This window comes from Ursus americanus, chromosome 33 (assembly GCF_024610735.1).
Source record: "Ursus americanus isolate L20-20 chromosome 33, mUrsAme1.1.p, whole genome shotgun sequence".
Lineage (NCBI taxonomy): Eukaryota > Metazoa > Chordata > Mammalia > Carnivora > Ursidae > Ursus > Ursus americanus.
Genome location: NC_142159.1, coordinates 25377658 through 25396805, shown reverse-complemented (window position 1 = coordinate 25396805; position 19148 = coordinate 25377658). Strand labels below are relative to the sequence as shown.

At 55.5% G+C, this 19148-nt stretch overlaps 1 protein-coding gene across 6 annotated transcripts in view; it reads left to right on the top strand.

Moving 5' to 3' along the window:
• The window catches only part of CAMTA1 (calmodulin binding transcription activator 1), a 681426-nt gene that overhangs the window by 595695 nt on the left and 66583 nt on the right, over window positions 1-19148 (top strand). For all 6 annotated transcript variants that reach the window (XM_087858385.1, XM_045803561.2, XM_087858382.1 and 3 more), the window contains one exon: window positions 2340-2474. In XM_087858385.1, the coding sequence (XP_087714511.1) occupies window positions 2340-2474 (135 nt within the window). The remainder of the gene's footprint in view (window positions 1-2339; window positions 2475-19148) is intronic.

Below are 19148 nucleotides of genomic sequence, written 5' to 3'. Positions count from 1 at the left end.
GATCTGTACCCAGCTCTCACATTTTACTGCAAGAGACAGAAAGATAAAAGGACACCAAGAAATCTCCAAGCAAGTTGGAGGGAGAGCGGAACAGGTGGGGGGAGCTGAACACAGCAAGGCTGGAGAAGATGGCGGGGACCAACCCATGTCCCTCCTTCTGAGTCACGGGAAGGAGTTTGATTTGGTTTCACTTGCAATGGGAAGCCATTAGTTTTAAGTAGGGAAGTGATGCGATCTAAATTATGTCTTTAAAAGATGAGTCTGGGTGTGTGGGAGAACAGATTGCCGGGAGGAAGAACAGAAACAGAGAAACCGTAGGAAGCAGGCAGAGGGGTGATATCCCAACTTCAGGAGGGGAGCTCCCTGGGCAACATATTCCCACCAGTTTCAGGTGGGGGCCTTGGGATGTGGCCCCCTGACACCATCCCGGCAGGAACAGGTAGGTCTCGAGTGGGCTGAGGTTGCCCACAGCAGGACTCTAGGTGAGAAAGGCTGACAGCTTGGACCAGAGTGGTGGCAGGGGAGACAGAGACAGTGAAGGGACCAGGATTCGCTGATGGACTGAATGAGGGGAGGGGGAGAGAGCCGAGGATGTGCCCCAGGCGATGGCCTGCCTGCACCAAGCTGCTGGTCTGGGACCCGGAAACTCTGATAGGTCTTCTCCTCTCTGTTCTGTCTCTCTGTGGAAAGATGGGATGCTTTTGATCAGCCACATTCCAGCATCACAGGTTGTACAGTGCTGGGGGATGCCAGGAGGTGTGAAGAATAGCAGTTGAGGGACCACCCCCCTCTCCGAGTCAGAACACCTGTCACAGAGAAGCCTTGGGCTCCCCAGCCGCCAGCCGAGGCCAGGAGGCCTGCTAACAGGCGCAGAGCTGAGCGGGTTCAGATGGGGTGTGTGCTGGCTGCCCTTTCTTCCTGTTGGTAAACAAGGCAAATCTCCAGGGCGGATGAGTGACTAGGGACTTGGAAGTCTGCCTGGGGATGCTGTCAGGGCCTCCGGAGGTTCTGGACTTGGCTGGGAACCTCTGCCCAGAGAGGCACCGAGGAGGTCCTATGGGACACCCACCTACCGTGGAGCCAGCGGGTTCAGCTCATGGTCTGGAGCTAAGAGACCACACCAGGATGCAAAGCGGAGAGGGAAAACCCACTGGTCAGCCCGGGGCAGTGATGTCCTAAAGATCTGCTCTGGGGACAGTGGCGTCATACACCCACCTTGGATGAACAGAGGCCTCGGGTCAATGAGCTGGTTTTCCCATGGGAAATAAGGTCTGCCTCAGAGGGAAGCCGGAGCTCTACTCTGCCCTGGGGAACAGCTGACTTGGACAGTTTTCTCAAGTCTGTAAGCTGCAAACCAAGAGCCCAAACAGTAACATGATGCCCGTGTGCGTCCTCCCTGGAAATCTGTCCTGGGGAGGCCCTGGGCACTAGTATCTGGTGTTCCAGAAAAGCAGGGCAGAGAGCACATATCCCTGACGTCTACCAGAGGACAAGGCCTGGTGGGGTGAGCAGCCTGTATGCCCATACTGGCCCTCAGGGCTGTCTCTGTGGGCCACGGGCCCCAAGATTTCAACAGGAGCCATGCATCCCCGAACCCCAGGAATGAAGCAGGTTTCTGCCACGTATGGGCTCTCTTCTTGCCGACAGTCAGAATGTCCCAGTTGTTTATTCAAGCAATACAGTCTTCATTGGGCCCTGTGCTGGAGACAGAACAGTTAATGAGACCCACAGGGGCCTGCCTTGCCAAAGCCCACCGTCTAGGCATTGGAGGGAGCTGCAGGCTTCACATCAGCACCCCCAGCTCGGCCCCCATGGGCCCAGAGTAACAGGTGCAGCTGAGGCTCCTGCCCTCATCAGGAAGGCAGGGGAACTTCCGAAAATACATGGAAGGCCATGCCGAGTGCATCACGACAAGCTTGTAGGATAAGGTGAAAGAGAGAAGTAAGCACAAAGACTCCAAAGCAAATACTGTACCTGGACCTCATCTAGGATGGGTGGGATGAGGGAGAAGTCAGGCAGCCATGGGCAGGGCTGGGGACCATTCATTCAGCAAATCCATGCTGACTTCCCAGTACCTGCCCTCACCAGGGAGCCGAGGAGAAACAAGCAAGTACAATACGGATGTGGGAGTGATCACAGGGCGCCTGGCTGAGTCTGGGGTCCAGAGAAGTTTCCAGGAAGAAGAAGCACTACATCTGGGCCTCGAGGAATGAGCAGGCAGAGGCTGGGACCCCCAGTGAAGGGGGCGGGGAGGGGCCACTCCAGGTTCCTGAGTGGTTCCAAGTTGAAGGGTGCCCAGCCCCGCCCCTTGCCCTGACCTCTCTTTCCTTTGCTTTCAGCCCATGACACTGGTCTTGTGACCCTACAAGTTGCCTTCAACAACCAGATCATCTCCAACTCAGTGGTGTTTGAGTACAAAGCTCGGGCCCTGCCCACACTCCCTTCCTCCCAGCACGACTGGCTGTCATTGGACGGTAAGAACAGCGCTCGGGTCACCTTGCCAGGTGCTGAGGAAAAGGGACACTTGGGGACCCTGTGCACAGGGTGTGGGAAAGAAGGAAGCATTCAGGTTCCCTAATGTCCACTCGGGGCAAAAGTCTCCACCACGGAAGGACCGACCGGGTCACTGCCTCAATCTGGGTCTCTCACCAGCACAGAATGAAGTATGTGCATTTGGGCCTGTGGGTGTTACTCCTGCCGGGGGATCTGAGTGGCCAGACAAACCCCCGAGTTGCTAAGAGGTCTCTCTCTGGCTAGCTCCTGAGAAGCAGGGTCTGAACACCCTCTACTGCCCCCCAAGCCAACTTCTAAGGTGCCGTCAAAGAGCAAGCCCCCGGAGGCCGTCACCAAGCGCTGAGCCTCTTAGAGATGAAGCCAATGTGGGCAGCCGAGGGGAGGTGGCTCAGACTCGACTCCTTTCATGTTCCAGGGCCTGGATGGGGGTCTGGGGGTGGGGGCTGGGCTGTGTACTAAGTGCTTTCACCTCTTAGGGATAACAAACCAAACCTTATGGAAGCCCCCAACACCTGTCACCCCCAGCTTCTAGACTGTGTCTGCCTTAGCCTGTGCCCCATGGAGCATCTGAAACAAGTCCAGGATCATCATCATGGCTGAGGGTGGAGGGCCAGGGAGCCCCAGTAGGCTCAGATGGAGGAGACAGGATCTGCTGTCCCAGGACGGCTCTCGGAGAGCCATTGGCCTTGAACATGAGTGAGCACTGGCACCAGAGGCTCTGTAGAGAAAAGCTGCCAAAGACAGGTGGGGGGTGCTTAGGTCAGAGGTTGCCCTTCCCAGCTCTGGGCATGCCTAGCAGAAACCCTGGAGCTGGTCTGGGTTGCTGAGCTGGTCGTCCACTCTCAGCCCCCAGACAGAGTGGGAGGGATGGCAGCACACACGTCAGTATCAGGGCAGCCCGCAGAAGCACCAGTCCATGGGGTACTCGCCAGAGACCTCATCAGCCTGAGGTGTGGGCCTTGCCTAAGCCGCCCCTGGGCCCTCTGCAGGGATCACTTCCTTAAGCACCTCTTTGCTGCTCCCAGCAGCCCTTTGCCTTGTCAACTCTGACTTCCCCCTTGCTGCTGGCTGCTGGAGGATCTTCTGGGCTTGGGCACGTGCCCTGGGCCACTTTCCTGAGCGGTGTGCAAATCTCAGCCTCATCCCTGCCCAGCTCCAGCAGCAATAGGGTGCTTGGTGGCTACCCTGGCCACCAAACCCTCCGAGCTGTTCCCAGAGGTGGCTTTGGGTCAGCAGGCATCTGCACCCTGGCAGGAGCTGCGTGGGAGCACCGGGCTGGCCTTGGCAGCCACCCTGGGCAAGACTGGAGCCAGCCAGAGCAGTGACGATGACCTGCAGGATTGTAACAGAGAAGGGCAGGGTGACCAGGGGCTCCCGTTCAGGAAATCCGGTTTCAGTTTTGCAGAACAAACGGGAAATGGAGCAGGATATTCTGCAGAATCCTGGCTCTCCCCAAGTGACCAGGTCACCTCACCAGGATGGACTGGAGGATATTGGGACCAATGTAGGACCTGCCTGGGAGATGGAGCCCTTCCGAAAGCCAAGCCTCAGTCAGGCAGTCCCCCCCCCCCCCCCCCCGTGGAAGCCCAGAGAGTAAGCTGTACCGGGAGCTTACTGGCAGGGGAGGGTGCTGTGACAGAGACCACGGGGAAGGGAAACCCCTCTCCTTCATTACAAACACATGGCAGAGTCCTCAGCCTACCAGCTCCCTTAGGCGATGAACTGCTACCGTGCCTGGCACCTGCTCCCCAGCAGCCCCCTCCTGAGAGGACTTGGCGCTCTGACCTCCAGAGGCCTCCAGTGGAAATAAGCATCCTCCAGCCCCTGGCCAAATACACAGGAGAGATGACAGGTTGGGGGAAAGACGGGAGAGGCCCACACCGCTACAGAGAACAGACCAGAGCCCCTGCAAGACCTGAGGAATCCCTCTCCCTTTTGTCTTGGGCAGGTATCCTTTCAAGTAATGGGAGGGGAAGTTGGCCAGAGCAGAGGAAGCGTGAGACCCCTTCCCTAAAGGAATACAAGCGCCTTATCCACCAAAGGAAAAGTTTTCCAGGATTTCACCAGCCTGATAAATAATAACCGTAGGGGAGGGAGGAGCCAGAAGTGCAGCCGCAGTGCCAGGGCATAATCTGCCTGGTGCCAAGGGGACAGCTGGGACGGCCCCGAGGGTAGGGGGTCTACGGGCCCCTGGCCAGCCTGTGGCTTAGCAGTGCACTTTGTGTGGGGGAAGATGCTGCGGGGACCAGGCTGGCAGAAGCCTTCCTCTCAGCTCCTCTCTCCCCTCCCACCCCCACGGTTACTGGGCAGATTTCGCCCTGGGAGCTGCTGGGAGGTGGGGACGCGTGTGCTGCGGCGGTGAGGGGGAGGACAGGGGGTGCAAAGGGGAGGGGGCGAGGGACTGCGGCGCCAAGCAAACTGGGGCGCGGCGGCCGGGCAGCGCGCGTGCACACACGCGCGCACGCCCACGCAGGCACACACGCGCACGCAGTCATGCCCGCCCCGCCCCCCGCGCTCTGCAATGCAGGGGTGCTTCGCCGGCAGGCTGGCAGCACCGCGCCTCGCGCCCGCCACGACTGCGGCAGGGCACCGCTCACCCTAAGGGCCGCGCCTCTCCCCAGCCCTGCGGGACCGCGAGCCGCAGGGAGCGCCGTGCGCTCGCAGCCCAGGGGCCGGCCCTGCCTGCGCCTCCGTAGCCCTGCTCCTGATCGTGGGGGCGCTCGTCGCCCCTCCCCCATCCCAGAGGTCGCAACATGTTTGGGGAAGAGGATTTCTGCCTTCATTTGATTTTTTAAATGAATGTTTGCCAGACGAAAGGCCGCGTGGGGGCACAAGCGTGGAGCGCAGCAAATCCGCACGCCCGCGCGCGGCTGCGGTGGCGCAGCCTTTGTTCCTGGCACTGCCTTTGTCTGAGCCGCCGCGCCGGGTGGGGGGCAAGCTCCTCCGGCGAGGTGCTTCGGAACCATGGACCCAAAGTCTCAGCCGAGCGCAGCCATCCAGGCGGAGACCGGGAGACCTAAGGAGGAGATGGGTGGGGGGAGAAAGGAGGGGGTGCTGCCTCCGCCACTTAGCTATCTAGGGGCAGACCTTGGGAAGTGCAGCACTTCCAGTCCCCGGAGCTGCGGCTCCTCCGCCAGACCTAAGCGCCAGACCTAAGCGGCCTCTCATCCCTTACCCACCCACCCCGTGCCCTGTCTGCCTGGACCCCCGCTGCCCAGCACAGGCTGGCAGGTTCTAGGCTGCAGTACGTCTTTGTCCTGTGAATGCGCACGTGAGTGAATGAGTGCCCACCAGACACATCAAAAGAGCTTATCCAGCCCAGTGGGCAGAAAGGCTTCCCTGACCTAAGACTTCAAGCCTGAGCAGGGATTAGCTAAACCAAGAGGGATGAAAAGGAATATCCCGGGGAGTGGGGGCAGCGCAGCGAGGGCTGAGGGGTTGGGTGGAACGGTGGCTGGCTTTGGCCAGGCTACTCCGAGAACTACCGTTTTCACTATTTCTTACCCCAAAGGTGCAAATTCAGAGCAAATTTCCCAGGGCCTGACCCCAGAGTGTCTGGGGCAGGCCAGCTGTGCATTTGGGAAGGCAGTGGGACCTCTTCTGGGCTAGAGGCAATCAGACTGAGTTTACCCTGGAGATGTTTGTGGAGGGACTCTGGGAAATGTCTCTTCGGCCTGCTCTGGGTCCTGTAGACACGGACAGCCGGGGCTGTGCTGCGCAGGGAGAAGATGAGCTGTCCGTTTAGATGGTCTCCCTGTGCATGTGTTTGCAAAGAGAATAAACCCAGGCCATTTTACACTGCAGCTCCGGAGCCGAGGGGGTGGGGCTCCCATCTAACCAAGGGCACTGGGACACCTTTAAGTGACTCCAGTCCCTGGAATAGAAGATAAGTGGAACTTTTAGGAGCACTGTTCTTTTTCTTGCAGCCATCTGATTCTTCCCAAGGCCAGGTTGAGAAGCCCCGGGGTCCCTCTGGCCCCAGCCCCACCCCACCGGCCCCCTTCTTAGAACCCCACTAAGCTGCTTAGACGTAGACTCTATTTTCAGTTGCTTCTCAGGCAGCTGGGCCTCTGCCTGGGCGAGAGGATTGGAGTGAGGCTTGGATGCAGCTTTCTTGGGCTTGCCAGCTGGCCACCTGGGCAGGCCTCCTGCTGACCCTCAGGGGCACGAGAGGGACCTTGTCATCTCCAGCAGAGTGGGGAGCAGGGACTGGAACTGACTTCAGCCACTAGGTGCCTGCTTCCTACATAGGAAGCAGCCCAGGGCAGGCAGGGCACCCACCAGGGCCCGAGGGGGTTATCCAGTAAGCCAACCTTCAGGGCAGTCTGCCTCAGGGTTAGACGTCTGGACAGATTGAGAGTAGGGAGAGCTACTCCCTACTAAGGAGGTGGAGAGAAGGAAAAGCAAGATTTGGCCTCCCAGTTTGGCCTTCTGCTCTGACCAAACCTTCTATGCGAACAGGTGGAAAATGTGTAGCTGGGGTGGTCCCCGGCTAGGCCCCCCGCTTCTGGGCTGCCTGTCCACCCCACCCCCTGTGGCTGTGTTCCTGCCAGCCTCTCCCCTGAGAGCCGTTTCTAAAAGCAGCCTTCACAGCCAGAGACCACACACTGACCTAGAGACTGTGGGGGTAGCTCAGTGGCAACAGGAGAGGCCATTCCAGCTGTGAGACTAGCCCCCAGAAGCCTCTAGGTGCTTTTTCCCTCCCATAGTGACACTCCAGGGCGTTCTGACGAGTAGACTGTGCCCGCTGCTCCTGGCTGGTTCCCTCCCTCCTGCAGACCCACAGCCCACCTCCGAGTTACTCTCGTCTGCGCCTGTGGCGTGATGCTGAGTTGTCCACATGGGAGAAGATGCACAGAGCTAAACAATTTAGTTGTAAATAATGTAGAATGTCACTGTTTCACTAAAAATAAGGCAGTTTATTTTATGGAGTTGAATACAAAATTCACAAGAGTTTTTAAGATAAGACATACAGCGGGAGTGAATTGTCTTTGACTTTGGAGAGCTGCCTTGAAGTCCATCCATAGCCAGTGCCCGTGGACCCACCCTCACCTGCCTCTGGGAGGACTCTGGAGGAGAAGCTTGAGGAGCACTGATATAGGGGTCCTCCCCATAAAGAAGTGGGTGCTGCCAAAAGCCTTCTGGCATTCATCTGGAGTGGGTTAGCTCATGGGTACTTCTTTGCCTGAGCTAACCTGCTTCCGTGTGCCCTAGACCTCACTCCCAAGACAAGGGGGCAGCAGAAAAAAACTGGTTTAACCTGATCTTATACGTGGGACTTGGAGTTGGGTGGGAGGACGATCCCCCTCTCTGAGCTGCAACCTGCCTGACCATGCCTTGCTTCAAAGCATGGGCGCTCTTCCTATAATCAGTCTTTGTGGGGTCTACATCGTTACAGATTGGGGGTGTGTGTCTGTCTTTAGCCCTCCTTAGCCAGGGACCAAGGGGCCTGGTCCTCAGATGCCTCCTGGAGAAGTGATCTCCTGCTGTTTGCAGCTGGGGCCACAGCAAATAGATCTGTGAAGGGCTCCTCTGTGTGGCAGGGAATGGGTCACCTTGGAGCTGGGCCTCACCCGCCTCCTTGCAGCAGTGACAAATGGTGCCCTGCAGAGAACTAGCACTGAGGAGCAAGCCCAGCATCTGCAGAGGCCAGGGAGGCAGCCTCTGCATCTTCATCCTGGCTGCAGGAAGCAAAGGAACATCTGGGGAGGGAGCCCCAGAGCTCGGGCACATGTGGGTGTTGTAGGGAGGGCTTGCCGGCTGCCTGCCTCATCCTGAGGCATCAGGGTGGGAGGCTCAGCCAACTTAACCTTGACCGTTGCATTAGTGTCCCAGGACCACTGTAACCAACAACCACAGACCCAGAGGCTTAAACTGGAAATATATTCTCTCGAGGCTCGAGAGGCTGGAAGTCCAAAATCAAGGTGTCAGCAGGGCCGTGCTCTGTCTGAAAGCAATAGAGGAAAATTCTTCTTGCCTCTTTCAGCTTCTGGTGGCTGCTGACAATCCCTGATGTCCCTTGGTTAGTGGCAAAGTGACTCCAATCTGTGCCTCCGTCGTCACACAGCACTTGTCTCTATGTGTGTCTGTGTCCCCATTTTCTCTTCTTATAAGGGTACCAATCATTGGATTAGGGCCCACCCGATCCAGTAGAAACTCATTATGACTACTTACATCTGTAATTAACTGATTACAAAACGTTATTTCCCAATAAGTTCACATTCGGAGACAGAGGGAGAAGAGAGTGCCCCAGGAGAAAGCAAACTACACAGATATTCACAGAACATTCCAGAAGGAAGCCTATGATGAAGACTAAGAAGGCACAGTCAGGGGAGTCGGGGGGACCAGGAGAGGGTAAATTCACAGAGCCTAGGGTCTGGAAGACCTCACAAGGGGATGGGGCAGTCAATGGGGTCAGAAGTCCTGAGAGCCCAAAAGTTGAATGGCCATGAACAGGCAATGGGGTGCTCTCTCCTGGGCCACTCTCTTTTCCCTGAGGGCTGGGCCCCACCCAGGGCTCCCATTATGGTATATAAAGGTAAAGGTGCAACTTCTCCTCCTTTGTGCCTCTTCTCAGATCCAGAACCATCCATCTAACTGCCCCCTGAGATAGCTCTGCTCAGATTTCTCTTGGGCAAAGTCAACAAGTCCCAAATGTTACTCACCACTGTTCTTTTGTTGCTGCCCTGCAACCCTCCATCTCCTACAATATTCCGCATCCCAGGAAACCAGGAGTCACCCCCTCCCTGCACCCCATCACCATCCTAGCACTTTTGTCCCCCCTATTTCTCTTGCCTCTCTGCATCCCCTGTCCACCACCTTCATGCAGCCCAACATAACCCCACGTGTATGAACCAGTCTCCTGGCTTGTCATCTTGCCTCCTTCTACCAGGGGCCATTGGTTCTTCACCTACTGTGTTCCAGACACTGCTCCAGGCTCTAGAGAACCTTTCTGCTCGTGGAGTTTATATTCCAGTGGAGAGAAAGATAACAAACAAATCACAAAATAAAATATCAGGGCACTTAAAACGGTGGCCTGGTAGAGGGTACCAGGGTGGCTACTTTAGGTTGGGGGATCAGAGGAGGCCTCTATGGGAAGACAATATGACAGGAAAGGAGCCAGCCATAGTAAGAGCATGGGAAGAACATGTCAGGCTGGGAGAATAACAAAATCAAGGTCCCCGGGGAGAGAACAAGCCTGTCGTGTTGGAGTAGCTGAGGAGGCTGCTGTGACTGAGCAGAGGAAGGGAAGACGTAGGGGAATGACAGGGTTCCAGGGAGGGCAGCAGGAGCCAGGCCATGTGCAGCCCATCAGCCAAGTCAGGGAGCTGGAATCCTATCCTGAGGACAATGGGGGCCACGGGAGGGTTTTATGCAGGTGAGTCGACACCCTCATGTGTTTGAAACACCTTTATGTGTTTGAGACCCCCAGCCACCTGACACTCTTACATCAGTGCAGGCAGGAGATGATGGGAGCCCTGATGGGCCGGTAATGATGAATCCCAAGAGACACAGTTTGGGGTTCAGAGTCAAGGCTTGAGCAGATGATTTGATCATGGAGGATGAGAGAGAATGATGGATGGGTCATACCTGGGCTTAGGGCTCAAACAACTGGAGTACAGGGGATCATTCCCTGAGATGGAGGAGTTTGAAGAAGCAACAGGTTTGGGAGATGGGGAGTGAGGAGTTTGGTTTTGGTCACGTCGTGCTCCGTGGCCTTATTAGCGTCACCCAGTGTACATTTGAAAGTTGGTAGGTCAAGGAGAGTCCAAATGGAGATAAAATTTAGGAGTCATCAGCTCATAGATGGAATTTAAGGCCATGGGCTAACTGCCATTGCCCCATGGAAGAGTGTAGATAAAGGAGGGGGGAGGGCGCGGGTCCACCGTGGACTCCCCCAGACATTTGGATGTCAGACAGAAAGGAGCTGGCCAAGAGCCTGGGGAGAAGCAGCCAGCAAGTCAGGAAGAAGATGAGAAGATGTGATCTCAGGGAGGCTAGGGGAAGAGGGAGTGTCGAGAAAAAGGATGTGGGCATCTGTGTCAGATGAAAGGCAGGGCAGAGGGTTCCAGGCAGAGGAAGCCACATGGAGGGAGATCCTCAGGCAAGAGGGAGCAACGTGAGTTGAAAGAACCCAGAAAAGTGGCTGAAAGCTGTGGGTGAGATGGTGCCAAACCTGTGTCTGAGCTCAGAGCCAGCGCCTTCCCGGGTCCAGGGCGGGACAGGAAGGCCCAGGAGCCTCTCCGACTCCTACCTGACCCAGGAGCTCCTGTGCCTCCCACACCGCTGCCCTTCCTTGTGCAGCAAGAGGAAGGACAGGGCCTGCTTTGCCTGCCTTGCCTTCTGGTATTGGCCCCAAGGCCTGTGGGCCACAGGAAAGCAGTTCCCTGTCCCTGGGCCCGGGAGACATCCTGCACCCGCTCTGAATCCCTGGGACAAGCTCTGTCCCACTTGCTCCCCAGTGGGGTGCAGGGGCTGGGGGGTGAGCCCCAAGGCCGAAACCAACTATGACTTATCACCAAAGGGCATGTGGATGTCAGACCCCGTGGAGACGGCTCTCAGCCCCAACCCCTGGTTATTGCTGGAATGCAGGAATCCTGCAGATGGGCTCAAAGGCTGACTGGCAGGCCCACTCGGACACCTGTACCGCTAGCTCCTCCAATGATTGTGTTGGACTCCCATTATCCTACCACATCATTTGGATGTGGGCAGCTGTGCTCCAGAAGCCATAGCCTCAAAGAAAGGCCTCTTGGCAAAGCTGGACCCCAAAGAGAGCAGAAGGCCTGGGGATACAGACAGCCGCCCCAGCGATTCAATGGCTTCCTTAGCCTTTCCTGGGATCTGTCTTCCCGAATCTACCTCCCTGGAAAAGAATGGAGATGTCAATCTGTTTATCCAGCAGTAGGGAGCCATGGTCCTAAGACTTCGACACTCAGAATGTCATCAGCAAGGAGAAGAGGCGGGGGGGCAGCGCCAGAGCTGGTGTGGCCACCTGGAGGAGGTGAGTCCTGGAGGTCCCAGAGCAGGGTGAGGGGAGACACTGCCTTCAGTCCAGCTCCCCACGGGACAGAGCAGACAAAACTGCCTCTGGCTGGGGCCAGGAGCAAGGCCTCTCCTTTTAAATACACACATTTCTGGTCCATCTGAGCAGCCCGGCGACCTTGTCCCTGCCTGTGACAACAAGCCATGCAAAATAGTGCGACAGGCTGAAGACCAGCTTCTTCCACCACAGTAAGCCACTGACACTTCACACTTGTGACCCCGAAGTCCTCTGTTTGAGAACAAAGAGCGACAGGCAGGCGTGTGTCAGATGCCCCGTGCTTAATGAGAATAACGGGAGACAGCTTAAGAACCAGCAGCAGGGCGGAAATAGTTGACACCCCAGCAACAAACTGAATCTTCGGGAGTTGGAATGTGGAGGAAGCTCAGTCTGCACATAGTCCAGCCTCCTCATCCTTCTGGCAGGAATGTGGGCCCGGAGAAGAGCGGCGACTTGCCCCGAACCATTGCTGAATCAGGACAGAAGCCCCTCCGGACTCCTAGTTCAGCGTGCTCCCCTCCCCGCACAGCCAGACTCGCCGAAGCTCTGGAAGCCGGGACGCAAGGTTGGAGGAGAAATGAGCTGGCTCGAAGCCATGGGTGGTGTGGTGGACTGTGGTTTCCTTCCCTCAGTCCGTGTTTGCTCAGGTGTCCTGGCTGAATGGGCTGAGGCTCCTTCCCATGATTCGCACTGACGAGAGAGAGAATAGCCACCTGGCACCCACCTTCTCACTGAGGGACTGGTTCTGACTTCAGCAGAGGAGGGCCCCCCAGGTGTCCTTTCTCTTGCCCAAGTCCCAGATGTGCTGGTGGTGTGAGCAGGGAACTCTGCCCCGGTCCTCACCCCGTTCAGCAGCACCCACGTTTAGAAGAGCTGGTGACAACTTGTATCACTTCCGTGACATCACGCTGCATCCAGCGGTCTTAACACACATGGGAGAGTCGGCAGACCCCCGAGCCACCGTGATTGTCTCTTTCTGCAAGAGCTGCCTCTTAGGACAGACCTGCCCACCCAGGGGTTACGTGTTTTGAGGCACTGAACTTCCCAGCAGCCTACGCTGTCCGCCACCCTCCACATAAGGACTCAGATGCAGCAGTGAGCCGGAGATGCAGCGAGAATCACGCCCTGGTGGTCCGACGCCACCCACTCGCTCTTGACTTGCACACAGTGAGAGTCTTCCTCTGAGCCTCTTCACCCCACTTCTGTTCTGCTGCTTCTGACCTGACCTCCAGAGCTCGAAGCATCCCTTCCCCCTGCTCCTCTCTTCCCACAGTGCTCTCCCCCCTCGGCCAAGCAGTTTGCAAATTAGGACCTTCAAACCCCACAGGGCTTCCTCCTCCCAGGTCTGTCACTGTCCTATCAGAGGCTTTTCTTATCACACATCGTCAGTTTCCCGCCACTTTCTTTCCCTTCCCATCCATGCTGTATGCCACTGATGCATTCAGAAAGGATGGAGGGAGTGCCCACTGTGTGCCAGGCACTGTGCAAGGTGCTGTCTGCTGGGAGAGACAGACAAGAAAACTGGCAAACATAACCCAGTGTGGTGAGATCTGTTAGGGAGGGAGGCTGGGGCTGTAGGAGCACTTGTTGGGAGGAAGGGGGCGGTCATCTGTTCCTTGGGAAGGTCTGGATAAACTCACTCTCCAGCATGGGATACAAATGCTTTCTAAGCTGGCCTCAGCCTGCCTTCTCAGCTCATCGTCAGCCCTCGCTCTCCCCTGCATAATGCTCCACTCTGCACTCTACTGCAATCTGCAGGCTTCCCCAAACGTACCGTGCTGCTTCCTACCTCTGGATCTTCACACGTGCTTTCCCTCTGATCCCTTGGGTGTCTTCCCTGGGGTCAGTTTAGAGAACCCCTACTCTATTGAAAACATCTACTCTAAGCCCCCTCCACTATAAAAGCCAATTCCCCACCTTGTCCCTTTTCCCCCATGTGCAGGAACACCTTCTTTTTACTTGGTTTTCCCATCACACTTTATAAATTCCCCCATTAGCAATTATTCTTTGTAGTCATTTATTCACTAACTGTTTGGTGCCAGACACTGGGCCAAGGGCTAGAATCAAAATAAATGAACAAAACCAGGGGAGGTGCCTGTGCTCAACCAGCTCACCTTCTAGTGGAGGAAAAATCAGACCTGACCTCCAAGCCTTCCCACGAACAAGAGCTTGGGGAGCTTATAATGGTGGGACGACTCCTCAGGATGTCTGGGAGGAATTTCTTGAAGAAATGAGCCTTGAGCTGAGATCTGAGGAAGGGGAAGTTAGCTCCATGAAGCGGGCAGGCAAGAATATTCCAGGCAGAGGGAACAGCCTGCACAGAAGTTGTGTGGTGGGAGGGAGCCTCGTGGGTATAAGGGAGCACGTGAAGGCTGGTGAGGTGGAGAGGGAGGGGGGATCAGACCAGAAAGGCTAGTGGGGTGCTCAAGGATAGGGCTATGTGGATAAGGCTAAGGAGAGCTTTGTCCCCAGGAAGAGGGCAGACACTGAGGTTTGAGAGGCAGTGACATGGCCAGGTGTGCATTTCAAGAAGGGCTCTTGGCTGCTGTTTGGAGAATGACGGAAGGAGGGTCAGAGTGGGTGAGGGTAGACCGGTTAATACTCCAGGCTGGAGATGATGCTGGACTTAGTGGTTCTGGAGAGAAGGGACAGCGTCAAGAGACATTCAAGAGGTGACATCGACATTAATTGTAAGTGGATTAGATATGGAATCTCTGTGTCATTCACCCTGGAGAGGACTAGTCACGAGTTGGGCTGAATTTGAAGGGGCTTTGGGACATCATGTGAAAAATCAATAGTGAGTGAGTGGACGCTAGATCCAGAGCTCAGAGAAACACATGGGCAGGAGAGAGAAGTCTGCGATATGTCTGCATGGAGCTGGCATTGGATGAAATGGGCCAAGGGGTGTGGATGAAATTGACAAAGGTGAGAATATAGCTGAATCCTGAAGCCAAGGACTTTTGTCTTAATTATCATCATGTCCCAGGAGACTGGGAACATAGTAGGTACTCAATAAATGTTTCTTCAAGGGATGGATGGATGGATGGATGGATGGATGGATGGATGGATGGGCGGGCAGATGGATGGACTGATGGACAGCCAGTGGTGTTTTGTCACCATCATCCTCACTGCTGGCTGACCTTGACTTTAGGCTACAGCATCCCTGATATCCTCCCTGATGTCAGAGCCAGGCTAGGGTGGGTATCCAGAACTGACCAGGCACCATGGCCTCCTGAGAGGCACTCTGCTGGACCCAGGGCTTTACAAGTCAACTGTGCATGCCCCTGCCCCGGGAGCTCACCGCCCAGGACACAAGGCAGACCAGACAACACGACTCCATAGAGGCGGGTTCTGAGGATTATGGAAGCACATGAGAGAGCCAGGGGTATCCCTCTGTGCCCCCAACAGGAAGGGAATGTGTTTGACAGATGCCGATCCTGTATGAAAGCTGTTCTTAGCAGTGCTCTTCACATGTAGAAAGAATGTGAGAGAGTTAGTCAACTGTGAGGTCAGAGGGTGCCCAACCCATACAAGACCCCCTAACTTCTGATCCAGACTGCAAGTTCTGGGGTGCCTAAGACCATGCTCAGGTTCGATAATGTACTGAAAGGATTCACAGAGCCCATAAAAGCTGTTATACGCAGAGTTTATTGCGTCAAAAGGATACAGAGACAAGGGGGCCATCCTGTGGAGTGGTGGACAGCGTTGCTTGCCCAGCACCAGTGTGGGATGGTGCTCGCGGAGTAGCACCCACCAAGGAAGCTCACAGGAGCCTCGGTGTCCAGAGCTTTCTCTGGCGCTCTGTCGAGTGAGCATGAGCCGTTGGCCACCTAGCTGATTTGTGTCTGGCCTCTCCGAAGTTGGCCGATACTGTGTGACCAAAAGCCCCCACCCTGAATCACGTTGTTGGTCCTTTTAGTGTGGCCAGCCCCACCCTATCAATACCCCCTGTGACCAGCCCTTACCTTAAATCATATGGTTGAACAACCAGTGACCTGAGGCCTCCAGGCAAACAGAGACACTCCTGTAAGGCGTAACATTCCAAGGGCTTAGAGATCACCTCCCAAAAGCAAGGATAAAGTCCAGACTTCTTTTGGGGCAAGGTTAAATTTTTTACTGAGCAGAACAGCACCTCCTCTTTCTCTGTTCCCACCTGCCCTTACCTGCCTCCCCTACTTCTCACCGGAGCAGACCAATTTCTTTCTGTGTCTGTGTTGAGAGAGGAAATGTGTGTTTTCTGTTGTCTTTGTGGCCGTTGTTTTAAAAAGCTTTGCCCCCACATGGATCTTGTGTCTTCAGCAATTCTTTGGGGCCGAAGGACACATTTTATTAGGAAAAATGGCTTGTCTTCTGCAGGGAGTATTGTCCAAGACCTCCCAGGCAGAGATGCGAAAGTAAGTAGATTACAGATCTGTCTATCTAATTGTCAATTAAATAAGAAATTCTAGAAGCCTTTGATGGCTAAGCTTATTATTCTAACATATTATTTCAATTACCTCTTTAAATTACTCACCTGTGCCACAGCCTGTGGTGCTCTGTAAATGAACCTGCGTCCGTCTCCGTCCCGCAGACGGCACCCCTGGCTCTAGCAATGTTCTCCTCTCGCTGAAGTGTTCTCCTGATGGCTCCATTTGCGGCTGCAGGGTTATGAGCGGTTCCATTGGGACAGCCGGCCTCCTGCCTCCCGCCCTCTCTCCCCCTCTCCCTCCGCAATGCTGGGGGCTGGGAACCTGGAGGAAGCGACCCCCTCTTCCAACAGCGCTCCTCTTCATTCTGCCGACACTGGTGGGAATGGATCTGACCTTGCAAATGGTGACCAGCCGGGTACAGATGGGGACCCCAGAGCCAGGACGGGAACCTCGGCAAGAGCATTCCTGTTCAGTAACTCACCTCCAAGAAAAAGGGAAGACATATATGCAGCATTCAGCCACCTTCTAGGATGTTAACAATTTGGTGCGATTCTTAAGACTCAAGGCTCTAATTTTATAAGCTCGGTGATGTTTATTATGACATTGGAAGGCCTGGCCTGGGTCACCCAGGAGCTGCAACAGCCAGCGGAGCTCACGGTGGAGCTCCAACAGAGCAGGTCCAACACAGGGGTGCTAAGGAGCCAGGCCAGCACCACTGCAAACACAGCCCCACCAGGCTGGGCCTGATGCATTCGAAGCCCCCAGTTCTCCGCACCTTGGACATGGCTAATGCATTCATCACCAGTCTTTGTGCTCCTGACCTGAAAAGCAGCAGGAGAGAACAAGCTCCGAGCAGAAAGCAGATGTGCAGCAGGAAGTCTGACTCCAGGGCCCGATTGCACTTAAAGACATCATCCTCCCTGGACAGTCCCGTGTTGGATACCCAGAAGAAAGCGAGTGGGTGCTTCCCTTCTATTTCCCACGTTACTTATAAGTGAGTGGAAGCCAGGAGGATCATTGGGCGGGGCTGCATTTCTTGTGATGGTGCTCAGAGGATTTCTCTTTGGAAACGGATGGGTGGTGCCTCTCAGGCCCGTGGGGAGCCGAGCCATGCAAGGGACTGACCCAACTTCCTGGTCCCGAAGAAGCCAGTGAGCTGCCGGCCCGTGTGGGGTCGTGGCCACACCACGAGGGTCCACAGCAGAAACGTGACCCGGGGTGTCAAAGAGAAAGGAGCTGGGGGTGGAGGTGCACGTATGTGCCTGACATATCCATGCTTTTCCCTGGTCACCTTTTTTGGTTTTTTGTTTTTTTCTCATTTTACCCCCTAAGGTATCTAAAACTAAATTGTCAGTTCTGCTTCCCCGATACGCACAAGACAGGTGCCGTTTAATACGCACTTGCCTCTAATTGTGCCTTCCCTTTTGACTGCTTTTGTCTTCTTTTGGTAACTCAGAACACGACGTGACGCGACAGCATCCCCTGTGCCCTCGCAACCTCGGTAATTATCATTCCTAGGCAGTAGCTCGTCGCTTCCTTAAAAGGGGAACTTTCTAGCTCTTGTTTTTACTGGTGCATGAGCTCCAGGTCTGGGTAGGCAGCCACCGTCAGGATGGGGATCTCCAAATGGGTTCCCCGGTAAATACCCCGTATGGGTCTCTGGACTCAATTGTCGCCTCTAAGAGAACACACTCTTTTCTCTTTAATCAGATTTCCATGTTGGGAAGGGATGGTGTCTGTTTTATGAGAAAGCACACCACGGCAGTTTTAATAAGTGCGTTCTGAGTGTACAGCTCCAGTCACAAACGTGACTCCATGGGACAGTGGGTGCGTGGCAGCCTCTTTTGAAGGCTCGCTAGGTTTTCCTGCCTCGAGGAGAAGCCTGCAGCCGTCCAGGGGACACCTGTGGTGCTCTCTTAGACCCTAGGGATCCAGGCTTCCTAAGGTCCTTTCCAGAAGGATCCTGGGGGTTGGGGCCCTGATTTGGCCAGACTGGCCTTCAAGGGGGAGCCATGGCAGGGCCCAGGAATTCTGCCCACAAGGATCTGTAAGGTCTTAGGCAGGCTAAGAGATGCGTGGAAGTGCATAGAAGAGCGAGCTTGTATTCGCTCTGGCAGCCATAACAGAGCACCAGGACTGGGGGGCTTAAACCACAGAACTTTATTTCCTCCCAGTTCTGAGATCAGGGTGTCAGCAGGTTTGGTTTCTTCTGAGGGCCGTCTCCTGGGCTTGCTGATGGCGACCCCCTCACTGCGTCCTCGCAGCATTGTTCCCGTCCACGCTTCCGTCCTTGAGGGTCTCTCTGTAGGCCTACATTTCCCCTTATAAGGAAAGGACACCAGTCACATTGGATGGGGGCCACCCTAACAGCCTCGTTAACGTAATCACCTCTTTAAAGGCCCTGTCATCAAATACCGTCGCCTTCTGAAGTACTGGGGGTCAGGGCTTCAACACGTGGATTTGAGGCAGACACAGTTCAGCCCAAAACAGAGTTATTCTCCCCAGATGGGAAGTCTTGCCTGAAAGGGATTTCATCACTGCCTAAGGCCCCAGACGCACCCTGTGAGACCTCACGGGGACCCGTCACTCAACACCAGGGCTCCTGCCAGAGTTTTCTGACTATCTTGGCCAAGGTGTGGACCGGTTACCCTGCTCTACTGTTTAGCTAAGACAAAGTGCCAAGTGCCTTTTGGGCACCAGGCTGTGAGCTCCACAAACAACTCACCTGAGTCCTTACGATGAGCTTGTGATGCGGCCACTATTTTCATCCCCATTTTATAGATGAGCACACTGAGGCCTAGAGAACAGACCCTTTCCAGGGTGTCAGAGCTGGAAAATAGGGGTGCCCAGGCCTTTCTGACTCCTGAGCAGAGCACTCACTGCTTAGATGTTCTGCCTTTTAGGGATTTTAAGCTTCTGGTTCAAACAAAGCCCATGCGCAGACTGGCCCGACTGGCCCAGCTTAGGGGGCCCACAGGCCAGACACCTGCCTCTTTGAGGCTGTCTGAGGTGTACCTCCAGCACAAAGGGTGGCCATCAAGTTGACTGGCATGGCTTCAGGAAGGGTGCTTGGTGGAGGGAGGGGCAGCAGCCCTGTCAGCAGCCATGTCTGTCCTTGCCTCCTTGTTCCACCTGGTTGTACCTGTCCTTGCAGCTGTGCTTCTCTTGCCCGCTGTGAGGCTGAG